Source organism: Brachycentrus maculatus, unplaced genomic scaffold (genome assembly GCF_059751285.1).
Source record: "Brachycentrus maculatus isolate JH-2025_06_01 unplaced genomic scaffold, ASM5975128v1 h1tg000304l, whole genome shotgun sequence".
NCBI classification, from domain to species: domain Eukaryota; kingdom Metazoa; phylum Arthropoda; class Insecta; order Trichoptera; family Brachycentridae; genus Brachycentrus; species Brachycentrus maculatus.
In genome coordinates this window covers 378,491-398,248 of record NW_028281054.1, presented here as the reverse complement: position 1 = coordinate 398,248, position 19,758 = coordinate 378,491, and the positions used below count along the sequence as shown (strand labels likewise).

The 19,758-nt window shown below is 34.5% G+C and overlaps 1 protein-coding gene across 1 annotated transcript in view; it reads left to right on the top strand.

Annotated features, from left to right (window-relative positions):
- Positions 1-19,758, top strand: part of LOC148304785 (putative RNA-binding protein EIF1AD) — a 75,112-nt gene that overhangs the window by 52,536 nt on the left and 2,818 nt on the right. Inside the window, exon 3 of the mRNA XM_088267737.1 lies at positions 18,544-18,759. Within this exon, the coding sequence (XP_088123863.1) occupies positions 18,544-18,759 (216 nt within the window). The remainder of the gene's footprint in view (positions 1-18,543; positions 18,760-19,758) is intronic.

Sequence of the window (19,758 nt, the reverse complement as noted above, 5' to 3'; positions counted from 1 at the left end):
ATATCTCTACAAAGATGAAGAGGATTTATAAAATGTAAATTATGTGATTCGGTAAGAATCTTATACAGATGTCATGAAGGTCTCTGGAAATAAAAAAAACATTATAAATTCGACAATAGATGGTGTCCAAGATATGCTTGCGCAAGAGAAATTGAAATTAAATTGAATTCAATTGAAAAGCCCTTGCATGCGTAAAAAGTTTGCAATTAAAGCATAAAAATAACTCCTGAAATGTTTGTCAATCATGGGTAGAATGGTGAATGTTAGACGCGTATAAAGTAATCACTAAAACCATATATTATTGGTCGAAACCCCTCTTATATACAAATTATTCTTCATCTTTGTTACAGATAGGAAATAAAGAAAATCTTGATACTTTTTTTTTGTTTTTAAGGTAGCCGTGAATATTTCAGGTTTTCAGTAACAACAGAAAAGTTTTCAGTATTCAAATTACCCTTGAAAGTGTTACCCATTTCAGACGGTCGCTTTATTCAATTCCGTCTAGGAAAAACGTCTTTTTACGGGTTTCTTCTCAGCCTAGACTTTATGGCTATCGACCTACGTACAACTCACGTCCATAAAACGACCCATTTTCCTACTATTATGTCCCTACTGTTATGGCTATCAGGCAGTACCTCGTATCTGTCGAAATGAAAATTTCGCAGGAGCTTTAAATTATTTCGTAAATACGTCAAAGAACGCCATGAATAGAATTTGCATATATCAGAGATGTTAACAAGAATGAAAATGTGAGGAAAAGGCATTTTCTTGTTAGGATTATATAATTTGGAATATTTTGACATAGAATATCTCAACATAGATGATGAAAAATAAGGGGTTCTGGGCATTCACAAGGCTTGTATTATAGGCAAAAAAACTTTTCATTCCTTGCGCCGAAGATATTTAATTTGCTGCCCGTAACCATTAAGAATTCCAGCAGTGATCATGTCTTTAACCCTTTGGTGGGCAAATTTTATTCCTCATAATTACTTCAAATAACTTACGGGTAATTTTTAACAAGCCATTTTATAATATAAATGTAAAAAAAAATATAAAAAAATATATCCCACGGAAAAATCATTATATTTTTTTAAATAGTAATTCTACGCAAAAAATATAGAAAATACACAATTATAGTAGGCAAACATTAAATAAGCAAAATGGATAGAATGTTTGAATATTTTTCCATGGTAATTTTCCTCCGCCCACGAAAGGGTTAAGAACAGTGTCCGTCGATGGTTGCTTCTCGTTGGAAGGGACAAGGTAGAAAGTGAATTAATTAAAGTCCAGGTCCAATTTTTATTGTATCTATTGTATGTAATGTATATAATCTAATAATAATAATAATAATAATAATAATATAATAAATTAAAAATAGTATTAACATGTAAGTATTTCGGCTCAACACAGGCCATGCCTAAAGAGCCGTAATAATACATATAGGAAAAAAAGTATGTATCTATGAAATAAATAAATAAATAAAAATTATCTGTCATGGGCTGGGTAAGTGATCACGCACGTGCAACATTCACCATTCTACCCATGCTTTGACAACCACACTACAGTGTTTTTGTTTCTTTTTTAAACAATTTACCTTAGTGTGGTTGTCAAGCATGGTGAAGCGCAATCAAAAGTAACATTTTAGGTGTGTCCGAAATCTTGTTCACTGATCTGGGTTTCTCCGCTTAGGATTTTTTTAAAACTTTTTGACATCTCAACATAGATGAAAAAGAATGTGGAAATCGGCATATTTACAGGGCTTATGACCTGTCATAGACTGGTTTAGTGATCACTTTATACGCGTAACATTATCCACTCTACTCATAATAGACAACCACGCTACTTAAATTTACATAAATGTATATTTATATTTTTATGAATACGTTTTCGCTTGTATCTTTGCCGCCTACGTAGTGGTCAGCACGCTCGGCTACCGTTCTGGAGACCCCGTGTTCGATCCCCATGGGGGGGGGGGGTCAGATAAATATAACTGATATTTTTCACTATAATATTTATTCAATATTACCCTGGACTGGTACCTGAAGCTGAGGGCTGATCACCTTTCCTTCAAGTTTTTTTACGATCAAGATTATACTGTGTTTATATAATGTAGTGCCCTTTGTACCATTGGGGTGCGGAAAGGGTTTGAAGAAGAAAATAATTTACGTAATTTCAATAAAAATAAAAATAATATATTTTTCGTCTGATTTCAATACGTGTCATTTGTATTTGATATTGATAAATCGAAACAATATCTGCAATTTTCATCTTTGATAAAAATTAATTTTTCAAGGACAACAACAACAAAAATCCGGCCAGAAGGGGGTTGAAATTTTGTCGTTTCGGAATTCAAATGCGCCAGGAATTTCTCCTCTTAACAAAGTTTATCTAATAAGATGTATGAAAATACCATATAATGTATGAATAATTATCAGAAATGCGTGAACGACGACGCCTTGCATATACTCTCCTAATCCACCAAAGCATTCGGGGCTAATTTATTCCGCTAATCTTCTTTGAAACATCCAAATTTATACAGTTTTCATGCAAAAATATACGCATTCCGACATTATTACGTTGTTTATCTCAAATATTATTCGGGACCCTCTTTTAATTTAATATATATACAAACATGTTTTTACCTCATTTATTTTTTTACCTTATTTATGTCCGCCTCCGTAGTGTAATGGTCAGCACGCTCTGCTACCGTTCTGTAGGTCCCGGGTTCGATTCCCAAAGGGGGTAAAATAAATATAAGTGATTTTTTCACTGTTGTATTTATTCAATATTACCCTGGACTGGTACCTGAAGCGGAGGGCTGATCACCTTTCCTTCATGCGTAAACGATAAATATAACACTGCGTTTATATGATGCATTGCCCTATGCACCATTGGGGTGCGGATAAAGGTTTTATTATTATTATTTTTTTTATTTTTTTTACAAAAATGTTAGTAATATTAGTATATAACCACTCACCGAGATTTTTATGTCTACCGGTTTCAAATCGGAATCGATATCGCAGGAGGCTAATCCCTCTTAAAAACAGGCCACAAGGCCTACACCAATAAAAAGAAGAAGAAGATATACTTTCCCATATTAAATTTATATTATTTATAAGTAAGTGTATCTAATTATCTCTGCTAATTGCTTCCACTCAATTAAATTTCCAATCTAAAATCTTATTTTCGCTCGACCACGTACTCCTTAATGTAGAATTAATAACCCAGTTAAATTTATGAAACCATTCCTTATAAAATACAATTAATTCCCGAGTGAATTCAATTCTTTCTTTAATTTATTCCTTATACTTTTGTACGTATACAAACGTATATCGCTCACTCCTTTCAACAACGTCATATATCAAAAATCATAAATTTCCAGTTGTGGACAGGACATCGATCCAACCCCCTCTAACACAGTGTTAGAAAAATCGTAAAACTTGTACATTTTAATACGCAGTTTTCGTTTCAGTGAAAGTCAATAACCTTTTTTGTGGTCTTGCCCAGCTCATGACAAAAAATGATAAAATACGTACATTTATTTCTTTTTACTTTCCCATTAAGGATTAAGGTATAATTTATAAGGGTTTTTAGCCAGACTGATATCGCTCACTCTTTTCAAGAACGTCATATATAACAAAAAAAAACGTAAATTTTCAGTTGTGCATGTTTTCGGAATACCCAGAAGATGTACTATATCTCAGCAAAAGCGGCATATTTTTAACATAATATTTACCCGCTACAGGGCGGAAAGTGTTGTTTTTGCATTTTAAAGAAAGGGTATTGTTTAATTATTTTTTAAAATACTTTTACTAAATATTTTTCAAATGGAGAAAAAACATTCAGGTTTTACCAAAAAAGATCTGTTGCAAAGTAAAAAGTCCAATAAGTGGCTTTATATTTATTTTTAAGTTTTTTGATACATTGACGTTGTTGAAAGGAGTGAGCAATATGTATAGTATGTTTTGAATATTGAAAGCATTAACTTTGTGGATCATCTTGATATATTATTTCGAGAAATAAAAATACTCTGTGTTCTGATCCACTCACATTTTTATTTAACCAACTAGTTTCGGCAACAACCTGTTGCCCTCTTCAGGGTTACATTTATTACTAATATAATTACAATTACATTACGTTTATTACTAATTTAGTAATAAATGTAACCCTGAAGAGGGCAACAGGTTGTTGGCGAAACTAGTTGGTTAAATAAAAATGTGAGTGGATCAGAACACAAAGTATTTTTATTTCTCGAAATAATTTATGTATAGTACATCAAATTATAAATTCATAAGATAATTAAACCTTTTTTGCTCAGACCCACCAAGCCACCCTTTGCATCTTATCTTGTTGGTAGAGTTCTTTTTACATACGTTTTATTAATATTATTTTTTAAATCTATTTTAACATTTGTCCGGCTCTGTAGTGTAATGGTCAGCACGCTCGGCTACCGTTCTGGAGGTCTTGGGTTCGATTCCCAGGGGGGTCAAATAAATATAGGTGATTTTTTTACTGTAATATTTATTCAATATTACCCTGGACTGGTACCTGTAGCGGACTGCTGATCACCTTTCCTTCGTGTGTAAACGATCAAGATAACACTGTGTTCATATGAAGCAGTGCCCTATGCACCATTGGGGTGCGGATAAGGGTTTTATTATTTTTTATTATATTTTAACATAATTTACTTATAAAAAAAAACTCGAAAAAGAAGCAGGTAGCTTCAAAACCGGTAGACATTATAATTAAGTTATAATAAAATATTTATAGTGATTTTAAAGCAAAAATACGTTTTAATTATAATTTGGAAAATCACAAAGTTAATGCTTCAAATATAAATTATACTATTATATTATATATTATTCATATTAAACATAAAAATTTAAATTCAGATAAAACATAATTAATAATATACTATTTAAAAATACGTCACCATTATTATCAATGTTTCCTTTTACAAAAAATGTCGTTCCTTAACCCCCCTAACTATTCTTATTAACCTATATATACACCTAAATATATTTTTATTCGTTAGTTTTAATTTGTACCTGAATATAAAAACAATTGTCGTTTTCGAAACTAGTCGTAAATAAAATAAAACTCAATTCAGTGGATTATTCAAGTGTTTAATTTAATTAAAATATATCATTCAAATATAATTTTATAAAGAACATTCCCTTCGAGATACCTCATCATCATCTTCTAAAGGCAGCGCCTTGTTGTGTCAGCCACTTGTCTCTGTCAGTCGCCATCTTGAGCTGCGAATAGGAGGAGACGTCCATGAGCCGCTTCAAATCCTGGAAGTATTTAGTTCTTGGGCGGCCTCTTGTTCGTTTTCCCAAGATTCTTCCTTCGAAGATGTTGCTAAGAAAGGTGCTATGTCTAATTGGTGCTCTTCAAAATATGATTTATAAGCTCTCTTCTTTCTTTTACGTCCTGCAACACCTTTTCGTTGGACTTCCTTACGACCCATGATGTTTTGGTCATCTTCCGAGATACCTATACAACAGAAAAAATATTATTCCATTGAATGCATACCATATTTCATTGTCTGCGATCATTTCCGAATACTTTTTATTCGTTTCATTTCAAAGTGCGAGAAACACATCACGAAATACCAGAATTTGTAATTTATTCCATTAAACTCATAATAAATGCATGATACAGCGATACGTTATTCTTTGCGTTGATACGTTATTGTGCAAGCTTTTGCACAAATCACAGTTGTTTTAAAACTGTGTTATAAATTGGCCTCCGCCTCCGTGTTGTAATGGTCAGCGTGTTTAGCTCCCGTGCTGGAGGTCCCGGGTTCGATTCCCAGGGGGGGGGTGAAAATAAATAATGGTGATTTTACACTGTAATATTTATTTAATATTACCCTGGACTGGTTTCTGAAGCGCAAGAGTGATCACCTTGCCTTCATGCAAGTAATGATCAAGGTAACACTGCGTCAATTCGATGCAGTACCCTATGCACCATTAGGTGCGGATAAGGGTTATAAGTAAGTAATAAATTGGCAGATATAGACATTGGCATATAATCTTTCCGACTCCCATAGGGTGACCGTGGTGAAAAACATATAAATAAATTAGAATTTATTTTCAACATTATTTACTCGAAGTTTTGGTTTTAACATAGGCACCAGGATAATAAAGTGATACTGTAATAGGTATCTGATTTTCAGTACGAGAGATGGGTTTAATATAAAAATACGATCTATCAGAGTAATGTACGGCAAAACGATGCATGTTAGACGTGATCGGATGGTGATAAAAGTAATGAATATAAGGCTGAAATAAGCATTATAGATAAAATGAAGAAAGATGTGTTGAGATGGTTAAGGCATGTGAGTGTAGAAAGAACAGTTAAACAAATTCACGAGGCGAATGTGGTTGGTAATAGAAGCAGAGTAACCCCGAGGAAAACATGGCATTATTAAGTATTTTAAATATTAAATGTGGTAGGGTCACGAGTCGGAATAATCGGCGTGTATGTATGAGGAGATGCACGAATGTGGAAAAGGCGAAGATTGTTTGCAATATCAGAAGGTGGGGCGAAATTAAGAAGGAAATACGTTTCATCTCAAGTTGAGACACTGAGAGTGAGGATAGAACGGTAAACCAAATTTATGAGGCGAATGTTGTTTAAAAAAAGAGCAGAGGAAAACCGAGGAAAACTTGGCATGATCAAGTAATTCGAATACTTGACAATGCATTGCAATGGTCAGATCGGGAGTCGGAATAATCGGCGAGTATGAATGAGGACACGCATGAATGTTTGCAAAGACGAAGTGGTGTGGAATTCTATTCTCTCTGCCTACCCCTGCGGGGAGGCGGCATGATGGTTAGTTTAGTTGAAGTGTGTGGTTGGCGCGGATTAGCAAAGCTTTCAAGAAGTTTTGAAGGATAAGTCCTTGTTAGAATACCCTGTGGTTTATAGGAATGAATAGGTAAAAAAAAAGGTAATTGCTTTAAAAGTAGGTACAGTAGAACGGGGCTACTTGAACTTTGATATGTTACTTGAGCCCAGTGCAAAAAAAAATATTTAGATCTGTATTTGGTTTACAATAATAAACGTATCGACATGATTCATTGTTTCCCAGACAGGTGACACTTGTACGTTCATTATTGTAGACCAAATACAGATATTTTTTTTTGTACTGGGCTCAAGTAACACATCAAAGTTCAAGTAGCCCCGTTCTATGGTACTAGTCATAAATCGTTAACTCGTATAGCGATCTCTATTGGGGGATTAACAACTCAACGAATAAATTAATGGCCTCTCGGGTAGGCATACTAAATACGTCCAATAAATAATGGTCATTCTGAGACTTCTATCTTGAATCGAAACAATTTCTTCTTCCTCGCTCGGATCTCTCTTATTTCTTTATTTTTATTCACAACATTTTGAGCGTGTCCACATCCATGTTTTCAGGCGTTTCCCAGTATGTAAAAATTATATCCGGGGTTCGCATTTTGCATGCATCTAAATAAAAGGGTATCCCCTGAATAAAAGCTTTCTTAATCCAACATAGATGGCTCTTTTGAACTCGTGTGTTCTGTGTCATGAGGTTAATGATATATCTAGAAGTTTAAAAAAAATCAGTAGGGTAGTTCTTAATTATGTATAGAATTTGTAATGTTACACGCGTGTAAAGTGATCACATGACGGTCGTAAGCCCTGTAAATGCCCACACTTCTACACTCTTTTTCATCTATATTGAGATGTAAAAAATAATGTAAAAAAGGAAAATGGTGAATGTTATATACAAATATAAAGTTATCATTTAAACCATCTTATGAAAAGTTTGAAACTCTGTAAAACCGGACTTCCATACTTTCAATATCTATGTTAATATGTCAAATGTCAATATTGGGTAGAATTGGTGAATGTTACACGTGTGTAAAATGAATATTAGTGATTTTACACTCTAATATTTATAAAATATTACCCTGGACTGGTCCCTGAAGCGCAGGAGTGATCACCTTGCCTTCATATAATTAACGATCAAGATAACACTGCGTCAATACAATGCAGTGCCCTATGCACCATTGGGTGCGGATAAGGGTCAGAAGAAGACACGTGTGTAAAGTGATCACTTAAACCAGCCTATGACGGTCGTCAGCCCCGTAAATGCCCAGACTTCCATATTCTTCTTCATCTTTGATGAGATGTCGAAAAATAATATTATAAAGCCTCCTGGGAATTTTTAACAAATCTGTAGAAAATAATCGAAATTCTACTTTTCCACCCTCTTGAATATTTTTCTCGCATTATTCTACCATACCCCCTACGCAATAAATTGACTACGTCACCGTGACGTCAGCGTATCAGATTTATACATTGACAAGACTTTTACCAGGCGCTTTAATTATGTAGGGCCCACTTGCGTCACACTATGGAGGACTACGAAAATAACTTTTGCGAAAATAATATCCTGAAGTAAGTATATATTTCTTTCCCAAACATATATTATGTTATCAAACTTGTGTTACTTTAAGGAAACACGTAGCCGTTTTATCCTTTACTTATTTCAAAACTCGCAAATAATATCCATTTGTAAATCTGAATATCTCAACCCTTTTAGTGCGATACAGTGATGCCTCGCATAGCGTATTTTATTCGTTCCATGAGCAAGTTCGTTGTGTGAAACGCGTTCCCATAATAATACACATTTTCATAAAATCCTTCTGTAGCATAAGATATTAGTACTGCAACATTAAAAATACATTTTCTTCAAACCCTTATCCGCACCCGATGGTGCATAAGGCACTGCATCATATAAACACAGTGTTATTTTGATCGTTGACATATGAAGGAACGGTGATCAGCTCTCCGCTTCAGGTACCAGTCCAAGGTATTGAAAGCTGTCCCACCGCATTCCCAGATCTGATACAGAAGCATCGAGGCTTGTTGACAGACCATCTCATGCAAAGAAATGTACCCAAGGTAATACTGAATAAATTTTAGACTGAAAAAATCACTTATATTTATTTGACCCCTCCTGGAAATCGAACTCGGGACCTCCAGAACGATAGCCGAGCGTGCTAACTATAAAACTACGGAGGCTGTCAAAAATACTCACGTTTTATGTATTTATTTTTTTAGTTATATTCCGATTGGTTAGTGTCTATCGAGGCTTGCAGGGTCAAATGCTCTTCTTCCATCCTTTGCTTCTTGGCTTTTTGAAAAACCTTTCCAATATTGCCTGTTTCTCCCTCTTCTTCAACACCTGCCGGAAATAACTGGCAAGAGTGTCATTGTAGAGATCGTTGATCCTGTCGCGTAATGGACGATAGAAATTTCATTGTGTTCAGCGTTCGTTACGTGGGACATTCGTTAGACGAGGAATCACTGTAACATAGTTACCAGAACGTAAAAAATTGAAGTATCCATGATCTTATGTGCGCAGTGGAAACGTGCTGACCGTTGCTTTTTTCCACCTGAAAATAATATTTGAAACATATTGAGAGACCTTAGTTTTTGAATAAAAATACATTATATCCATTTTCTCGTAGGCGGAAACTCGAATGTAATAGAATCTTGGATACTTTTAAGATCGGTGGACCTTTTTGGTATCTTTTTTCAAATTAAATTAATATCATGTATCTACATAGGACCTGCATATTTTAATATGAAGGGCATGTTCAAACTTTTTTAATATATATTTTTTATTTCTTACACGTTAGAGATGGAATTATTTTACACTTTAAATATTTGAACCAAAGACTGATTTGAGTAACTAAAATGTTAATTTTTTAAAAAAATTGTTACAACTGTTTCGCCTTGTAAAGCATTTTCAAACTTATGTAAAGATCAAATGGACTTGATTGACTGTCATATCGCTCACTCCTTTCAAGAACGTCATAAATCAAAAAACATGATTTTTCAAAAAAAAAACAGAACGACGACGACCGAAAAAGACTTAGCACGATCAGATCAATCAGAACCTAAAATTTGGCGGTGTCAAAAGTGCGTAATCGGAGAGCATGTATGACTATGTATGGATGTGAAGGAGGCGAGAATGTATGTCAGGACAGAAGAGTGTGGCGTTTCATCCTCTCTGCCTACCCCTGCGGGGAAACGGCGTGATGTTAGTAGTAGTAGTGTTAGTTAATTTTTCAGGAGAACGTTTTTAAAGTTTAAAAAAATAATACAATGTATTAAAAATAAATTACTAGCCACTTATTGAACTTTTTTCCGTGCAACAGACCTTTTTAGAAAAACCTGAAGGTTTTTTCTCCAGTTGAAAAATATTAAGTATATTTAAAAAAAATAATTAAACAATATCTTTTCATCAAAATCCAAAAACAACACTTTCTGCCCTGTAGCGGGTAAATATTAAGTTAAAAATTTGCCTCTTTTGCTGGGATATAGTACAATTTCTGGGCATTCCGAAAACACGCACAACTGAATATTTACGATTTTTGATATTTGAAGTTGTTGAAAGGAGTGAGCGATATGTTGTCATTTGTTGATTATTTCCTCTGTGGGAACTTATATAATTCCCAGGGGGGGTCAAATAAATATTAGTGATTTTTTCACATTAATATTTATTAAATATTACCCTGGACTGGTACCTGAAGCGGAGGGCTGATCACCTTTCCTTAGCGTGTTAACGACCAAGATATGCACCATTGGGGTGCGGATAAGGGTTTGAATTGAAATGGTCCCCGAAGCGCAGGAGTGATTTTTTTTATTTATTTGAGAAATTGTACAAAAAGTAAAGAAAAAAATTAGCGAACAAACAAAATATATAAGAGAATTTTCAGTATTTGAGAAATTTAAAAAAAAGTGAAATAAATAAAGAAAATATTACAGCAAGGAAACATTTGAACAGATTTAAAAAAAAAAGCCTTTAATGTTATATTTTTTGAAGGGTAGAAAATTACTTGTTTTCACGGATGTATCGGGTTTCCAATTAAGTTCTCCGGCTCTGAGATTTGGATCTGTCAATATTTGAAGTGTCACAAGTCGCCCTCCAAAAATAAATAGGGTGAAAAAATACTTTGGTATCCGTGACAAACATTGCTTCAGATGTACATATGTACACACAAGCTATGTACTAAATAATATACACGAGGTAACAAACAAAAACTGACAGAAGGCGTCTAGCTACCGCGCTAAGGGAAAGGGGGGGCGTCGAAAAAAAAATACAAATGATTTTTCAGGTATGATAATATTCACAGCATTTTGATTGTGTCCAAATACTAGTAAAAAAGATGGGGTTTTTCCACTTATTTTTAAAGGGAGTTATTTTTTTTGACATCTCAACAAAAATCAAGAAGAATATGAAAGTCTGGGTATTTACAGGGTTTATGATCTGTCATAGGCTGGTAAAGTGATCACTTTACACACTTGTGTTAAAGCTTGACAACCACACTTGTGTTTCTGACATTTTTTAAATAACAGTAGTGTGGTTGTCAACCTTGGGTAGAATAGTGAATATTGCACGAGTGCAAAATGATCACGATGACGGGTCATAAGCCCCGTAAATACTCAGACTTCCATATTTTTCTTCATTTATGTCAATATGTAAAAAAAAGGAATAATAATATGACTTTAATATTACACTGGACTGGTTGGTGTAAGAAACGTAAGACAGGTCACCTTGCCTCCATGGAATTCACGACCAAGATAACACTGTGTCGATACGATGAAATGCCATATGCACAATTGGTTGTGGATAAGGATAAGAAGAAGAAACGTGAGCTGTTTTTTCAATAACAAATAAATACGTGTATTACACTCTCCTTATCATTCATCGTTTACTTTATGTAATACCACTTAAAAACAAAACTACTGGTTTCGGAATAACCATACTATCGTAGTTGACCTAATGATTGACCATAAGTCGTGAAATAGGGTTTTAAGTGGTATTACATAAAGTGAACGATGAATGAAAAGGAGAGTGTTATATTACCATACGACAAAGTTTATAATGCTTTTAAATACAAAAAAAATATGTGTATGCTTTACTTTTTTTTTTAAATAAACACTTATACGGAAATATTATAATTGAAATTTCATAAAAAAAGAGAAAATGTATGTGGCGAATGTGAGAGGGAAAACAGAACGAGGACGACCGAAAAAGACTTGGCACGATCAGATCAATCAGAACCTATAATCTGGCGGTGTCAAAAGTCTGCGTAATCGGAGAGCATGTATGACTAGATGTATGGATGTGATGGAGGCGAGGAGTGTATGTCAGGACAGAAGAGTGTGGCGTTCCATCCTCTCTGCCTACCCCTGCGGGGAAACGGCGTGATGGTAGTAGTTGTAGTAGTAGTAGTAGAAATTTCATAAATTATTTATATTGTTAGAATAAATTTTATTTCCGATGAAAGACCGAATCTAGGAATTAAGAGAGAGAAAAAAGGAAAATATTCACTAACAAGAAATTTAAATACTCACTTTGAATCGTAAGTAAATGCTAATAAAAACATCAAAGGTGGAAAAAGTTGCCGACACGAAAAGCTCCCCTCACTTTGCGGGCAACATTATTGCGGCCCCTTGAACAAATTTCGACCCACGCCTATTGTATAATCAAACGAATTTATTTTTTAAACGCGAAAGTTTGAAGCTTCGAGCTTTGGGAGAGGATTACCAAACTAGCTTTAGTTTACGTCATCATATTCGTATCTGTAATGTAGTAATTTTTTTAAAATTTAAGTTTTACTTAGTAAATACCACTATTTAATGTACTTATTAATGTACTCACAGCATTAAATAATAATTATATTGTAGAAACAAACGAATTTATTTTTTAAACGCGAACGTTGAAGCTTCTTGCTTTGGGAGAGGATTACCAAACTAGCTTTATTTTACGTCATCATATTCGTATCTGTAATGCAGTTATTTTCTTAAATTTAAGTTTTACTTAGTAAATACCACTATTTAATGTAATTATTAATTTCATTCATAGCTTTAAAAATATTAATATTATTTAACGCAATCAATGAAATTATTGAAGCCAGTACATTTCATATCATTTTTTGACATCTCATCAAAGATGAAGAAGAATATGGAAGTCTGGGCATTTACCGGGGCTGACGAGGCTGGTTTAAGTGATCACTTTACACACGTGTAACATTCACCAATTCTACCCATTATTGACACTACTCATATTCTTAGAAGTTCTATATATATGAACCAATTTAGAAACCTTGTTCCTGAATCACTACAACTTCACAAGAGACATCTATTGGTGAGATATAAAGAAGCCCTTTACTAAGCAGAAACTCATATATTAGTATGTGAGGTCCGAATCCTGGATTATAATCACATACATGAGAAAATATCGTTTTCATTTCCATTATTTTAGCTTATAATTGAACCAGTTAATTTATTTACAACATGAAAATGAAGAAGAAATTCTTCTTCATCTTTGATGAGATGTCAAAAAATAATATTAAGAATGACTCCTATAACTGGAGACAATCCATATTTGTGAACAAGTATTTGGACACACTCAAAATGTTTTAATATACTTAATAGTATACCTATAAATGCTAAAAAACGGTTAAACCAATAAAATAATAAATAAGTACGGTTAAATAAATAAATATTTTAAATACATCAGGGAATATCGGTTCTACCAACCATCCCCTATTTTTCTTCTCAGTTTTATCTTTTTTCTCTCGCACGTTTTCCGTCATTCCCCTGGGAACAGGTCTTCCTGAAAGTAAAAACTGTAAGACAATGAATTCGGACGTCTTGAAATGTCGGACGCTTCGGAGATTTTACGAGCGAAGATTCTATTTCCGTATATCATGAGAATAACATCTAGATTCCATTAATTATTATTTAAAACTAGATGTACCCCGCACGCATTGCTGTGACTCATTCTGGTTTAATGGCAATGGAATATCGATAGTAAAGGGTTTGTTTTAGGTTTGGTTTTTAAACTGGCAACACTGTTTTTACAGACTGTCAATTTGACAATTTTATTTTCAATATAGTTTTTCCAAAGTCGGAGTGAAGAAAACTCAGAAAACCGAGACGCCATAACATCCTTCGACAGTCTCTGTTTGGTGTGCTTTATGGGCAGATGGAATCATTGGCCCATATTTTTTTTAAAGACGATGCCTGCCAGAATGTTACGGTCAATGGAGAGCGCTACAGAACCATGATTACTGACTTCTTTTTATATTATTTTTTGACATCTCATCAAAGATGAAGAAGAATATGGAAGTCTGGGAATTTACGGGGCTGACGACCGTCATAGGCTGGTTTAAGTGATCACTTTACACACGTGTAACATTCCCAATTCTACCCATTATTGACAAGCACACTACTCAAATTCTTGGAAGTTCTGTATATATGAACCAATTTAGAAACCTTGTTCTTAAATCATCTTTGATGAGATGTCAAAAAATAATATGAAAATAACTCCTGTAATTGGAGATAATCCAGATTTTATGAACAAGTATTTGGACACACTCAAAATGTTGTAGACTTCTTTTTACATCAGTTGAATGGCATTGATGTAACATTGCGCTGTGGTTTCAACAAGATGGCGCAACATGCCACACGGCGGGTGCTACCATCAATTTATTGCGGGAAATTTTATTTTGTACACCTCTAAAAAAACAACCTATATAAAATGCAGTTCCACCAAGAAATGTCGATACAAAACTATTTTTTTTGTGGATGTCATTTATAGTCTTTTTTATAAATTTAATAAAATTTTTAACAGTTCTTTAGTGCTTTAGTGTAGTGAACGTTCCGTAAACATGTTTCCTGTTATGCACATCAATGTCCTCATTTCTGAAGTTCTTAGACGAGCTTTTTTCTGAAGCTTTTAGAAGCTCTGCACTTTTGGAGATGATTCACTTCTCTCCGATTACACTGCCTCTAAATGAGCATTTCCATCTCGCTTTCTCATTCGGGTCAAGGTAAAAAGTAGCGTAAAATAGTAAAAGTCGACTCAGATATCGTTATGATCCGGACCCTTTGAATAAAGCGATATCGGATCTAATAATAGCAGTAATCCAATGCTAGTCGGGCACCGATTGAGCTTTTTGCGCGAAACAAGGGCGCTTGAACGGAAATTACAATCGAACGCTCCTGTCAAAGAGGTTTTACAAATGGGAATTTATAGTTCGCAGGATTTATAAGGTACCTAATACCCTTTGTATCGAATTAATGATGGTGTTGAGGTCGCACTATTCGAAATGGGTGTTAAGTATCATTAATACGATTGGGAATGCTTTTCTACATTTCCCTTTCTCAATTATATATATATATATATATATATATATATATATATATATATATATATATATATATATATATATATATATATATATATATATATATATATATATATATATATATATATATATATATATATACATCGGTTCGCCTTCGTAGTGTAATGGTTAGCATGCTCGGCTACCGTACTGGAGGTCCCGGGCTCGATTCCCAGGGGGGGTCAAATAAATAAAAGTGTTTTTTTCACTCTAATATTAATTTAATATTATCCTGGACTGGTACCTGAAGCGGAGGGCTGATCACCTTCTCTTCATTCCGCCTCCGTATTATAATGATCAACACGCTCGGCTACCGTTTTGGAGGTCCCGGGTTTGATTCCCAGGGGGGGGGGGTAAATAAATATAAGTGACTTTTCTTTCCCTCTACGAGGGCAGCACAGCTAGTATAAGAGTGAATGGGGACATTACATCATGGTTTGCAATATCCAAAGGCGTAAAGCAGGGATGTGTAATGTCACCATGGTTGTTTAATCTCTATATGGACCATTGTATGAAAGAGATTGAAAGTATGGGAGTCGGAGCGAAAATGATGAATATAACTGTTAGTTGCTTGCTGTATGCGGATGACGCCGTACTGCTAGCGAGCAGCGCGGAGGACTTGCAACTAATAGTGTCAAGAATGTATGATGTATGCATGGAAAATGATCTGGCAATGAATGAAGGTAAGTCAAAGGTCATGGTGTTTGAAAGAGAGAAAGATTTGACAGAATGCAAGATTATCGTGCACAATGAATCCCTAGAACAGGTGCAAGAATTTTTATATCTAGGAAGCATGTTCACAAGGGATGGAAAAGTGGATAAGGATATTGAGAGAAGAGTGAATGCAGGGAATAGAATAAATGGTGCTTTTAACAGAGTGCTTGGGAATAAGAATATGTCCATGGAAGCCAAGCTAGCGGTTCACAACGGCGTGCTAGTACCGACACTAATGTATGGAAGCGAAACATGGAACTGGCAAAGGAAGGATGAAAGCAGAGTGGATGCTGTTGAAATGCGCTCCCTCAGACGAATGTGTGGAAAATCATTATACGACAGAATTAAAAACGACGATATAAGAAAGGAATGTAAGGCTGAACGAGGAATAATTGAAAAGATTAGAAAGAGCTCTTTGCGGTGGTATGGACATGTGGAGCGAATGGATAGCGAGAGAATGACTAAGAAAATATATGTGGCGAATGTGAGAGGGAAAACAGAACGTGGACGACCGAAAAAGACTTGGCACGATCAGATCAATCAGAACCTAAAATCTGGCGGTGTCAAAAGTCTGCGTAATCGGAGGGCATGTATGACTAGATGTATGGATGTGAAGGAGGCTAGGAGTGTATGTCAGGACAGAAGAGTGTGGCGTTCCATCCTCTCTGCCTACCCCTGCGGGGAAATGGCGTGATGGTAGTAGTAGTAGTAGTAGTAGTAGTACTTCAAGGCGTCATCTTAACTTATCGTCTTTGTAGACTATCGTCCTCAGGTTGTAGATCCTTCTATTTCATAGACAACGTCTCTTTACTGTAGCATCCATGAACTTTTTGGTATTTTCTAGATGTCTTTCGAGGAAGATCCATGGCAATCGCCTGGTTTACTCTCTATTTACTTATTTAGTTTTTTTATATTTTTCGCCATCTATTTTAGAATATTGTGTATTTTAAAATTAAAGCCATACTTTGATAATTCAAAATATTTTTATTTCAAAAGGTTGGCTAATTTAATAATAAAAAATAACATGCTGCGTAATAACTTCATTCCGCGAATTTATTTGCAAAATTACTTATTTAATTAAAAATGTAATGAAATCAGATTATGTATATTTTAAATTATGTCGAAATCCCCAGTTTCTCAACTTCAAAGCCTATCAAAATTGTGTAAACACTGCATAGTTATAATGAGACCTTCTTTATTATAAGTAGCTCTTAATTAAATGTTTCTCGAAAAAATTCGCCGGCTAAAAATGAACGAAAGAAAAGCGTGGGACTTCAGCATCCTTTTCGCCTTGGATTTTTCTTTTCCCTTACGTTATAAATACGGATATCAATTTGGAAGTTCAAGGGCTTAGCCAAAAATCACAGTTTATTAATTACGTTTTCAAAGCTCTAAAAGCGCGAGTAGTAGCAAGCTCAGTATTCCGCTAACTTTTTCTGTTCAAGGTACACCTGCCAAATCAAGATTTTTTAGAGGTACACCAAAGAAAAAAATAAAATTCATTCCACTCTGATTTATTATTAAAATTAATTAAATCTGAAAACATGTATAACATATCGCTCACTCCTTTCAAGAACGTCATAAATCAAAAAACTTGATTTTTCAGAAGAACGTTTTTAAAGTTTTAAAATATAACACAATGTATTAAAAATAAATATCAAGCCACGTATTGACTTTTTACTGTGCAACAGATCTTTTTAGGTAAAACCTGAAGGTTTTTTCTCCATTTGAAAAATATTAAGTATATTTAAAAAAATAATTAAACAATGCCCTTTTTTCAAAATGCATTTTCTGCCCTTAAGCGGGTAAATATTAAGTTGAAAATATGCCTCTTTTGCTGGGATAAAGTACGTTGTCTGGGCATTCCGAAAACATGCACAACTGAATAAATACCATAAATGCAACATTGGAAAATTTAGGGAATGTTCGAGTATTTTGCCTAGAATTTTTCGCTCAAAAATTACATGAAACATTTATATGAATTTTATGAATTATAATGGCTTCGATCATGCAGAGTAGGCCTACTCACATTTAGTTGGAGCATAATAAGCAGTGCTGCATAAGATCTAGAATTCAGAGTCACTTGGACGTTATGTAATGCCAAAAAAGCCAATGCGATGAAAATTAAATTATGTGTAATGTTTGATATTAATATTATTTATTATATCGGTCAGTGGATTATTCACGCTGCGGATGAGATGTCAATTTTAAAGGTGTCTCAACTTGATATTAAGCTTTTATTATTCTTCCCGTTTTTATGAAAGAAGATGGGAAAGAAGAAGAATGAATGAAGAATGGAAAGTATCTGAAAGAATTTAAAAATAAATGTTTTGTTTACTGTAAGAAGATGTACATATATATATATATATATATATATATATATATATATATATATATGATGTAAATTAAGTGTGCATAATAATTTGTATTCAATGTTATATAAGCTTACTAAAGAATTTTTTTTTTAAATAATAAAAAATCCCAGGGCTCAGACTTCAATCCACCTGACATTTGGCTGGCTTAAGCAATCAAAATTTTTTTATTGAATTAATTTGTGTTTTTTTGTCCCGCTCAGGTCGAGACTGGTACCGGCGAACGTTTCCTGATGTCGATGCCGCCCAAGTATCGCCGCAGCGTGTGGGTGAAGCGGGGCGACTTCGTGCTGGTGGAGCCCATCGAGGAAGGTGACAAAGTGCGCGCCGAGATGGTGCTCGCGCTCACGAACGAGCACATTCACTACTTCAAGCTGAACGAAGTGTGGCCCGAGAGGTTCCAGCCCGTCAAACAAGTGGTGAGTCGAAGCTATGACTTGGAGTAACAAATAAAAAATAATATTGAAGAAAATTTTCCCATTTTTTATTTTATCATTTCAAATCGTTAATCATAATCAGGTATGTCCAATACTTGAAAGTGGTCAGGTCAAGAGTCGAAATAATCGGCGGGTATGTATGAGGAGATGCATGAATATGGAAGAGACGAAGAATGTTTGCAAATACAGAGTGATGTGGTGTTCTATTCTCTACCTACCCCTACGGGAAAGCGGCGTGATGGTAAGTTAATTTTAAATGTTTCAATATATTGTTTTTGATAAAAAGCACAATTAGTACCTTGAGATTTACTTTCTTATATATCAGCACGTTAATTTTTTGTCATGTTATTTCTTTCACTCTAATAAATGTGGTATTACTACAAGAAGAGAGTGATACAATTACAGTATTCCGATTTCGTTTAATTCAATTTCCAACCTCTCGCTCAGTCAGCGCTTGGCTGCGCGTTCGAAAAGACGTCCCATCTATGACTCTGCGCGAGCTGCGTAGTACGATTTCCATACAAATAGGAACTGGGGTATTTTAGTACCCCGTTTCGGATCAAATGTAATTTTTGAATGATCAATACGAGAAAGGTTAACTAGGTAGTCCCTTCGAAAGGTACCTGATTAGACTGGAAAACTGGAAAAGGCACTTGAAAGGGTATACCCTTAAAATTCCGACTATATTGACATATCTATCTACCCTCTACAATATACGAACAAGTTTCGTGTTCCGTTTAGATTGCTTGATCGCATGTCTAATATATTATTTTTAGTAATAATTGCTCCATCATCACTTTTCTTCTATGTATTACTAGGGTTGAAATTAATCACATGATATTTGAAAATAAATATACCCTATTCATAATATTTCGAAGAGTTTTCAAAATTAAACAAAAAAATAGTGACCATCCATCACGCCGCTTCCCCGCAGGGGTTGGCAGAATAGTACGCCACACTATCTGTCTACGCACACAATCT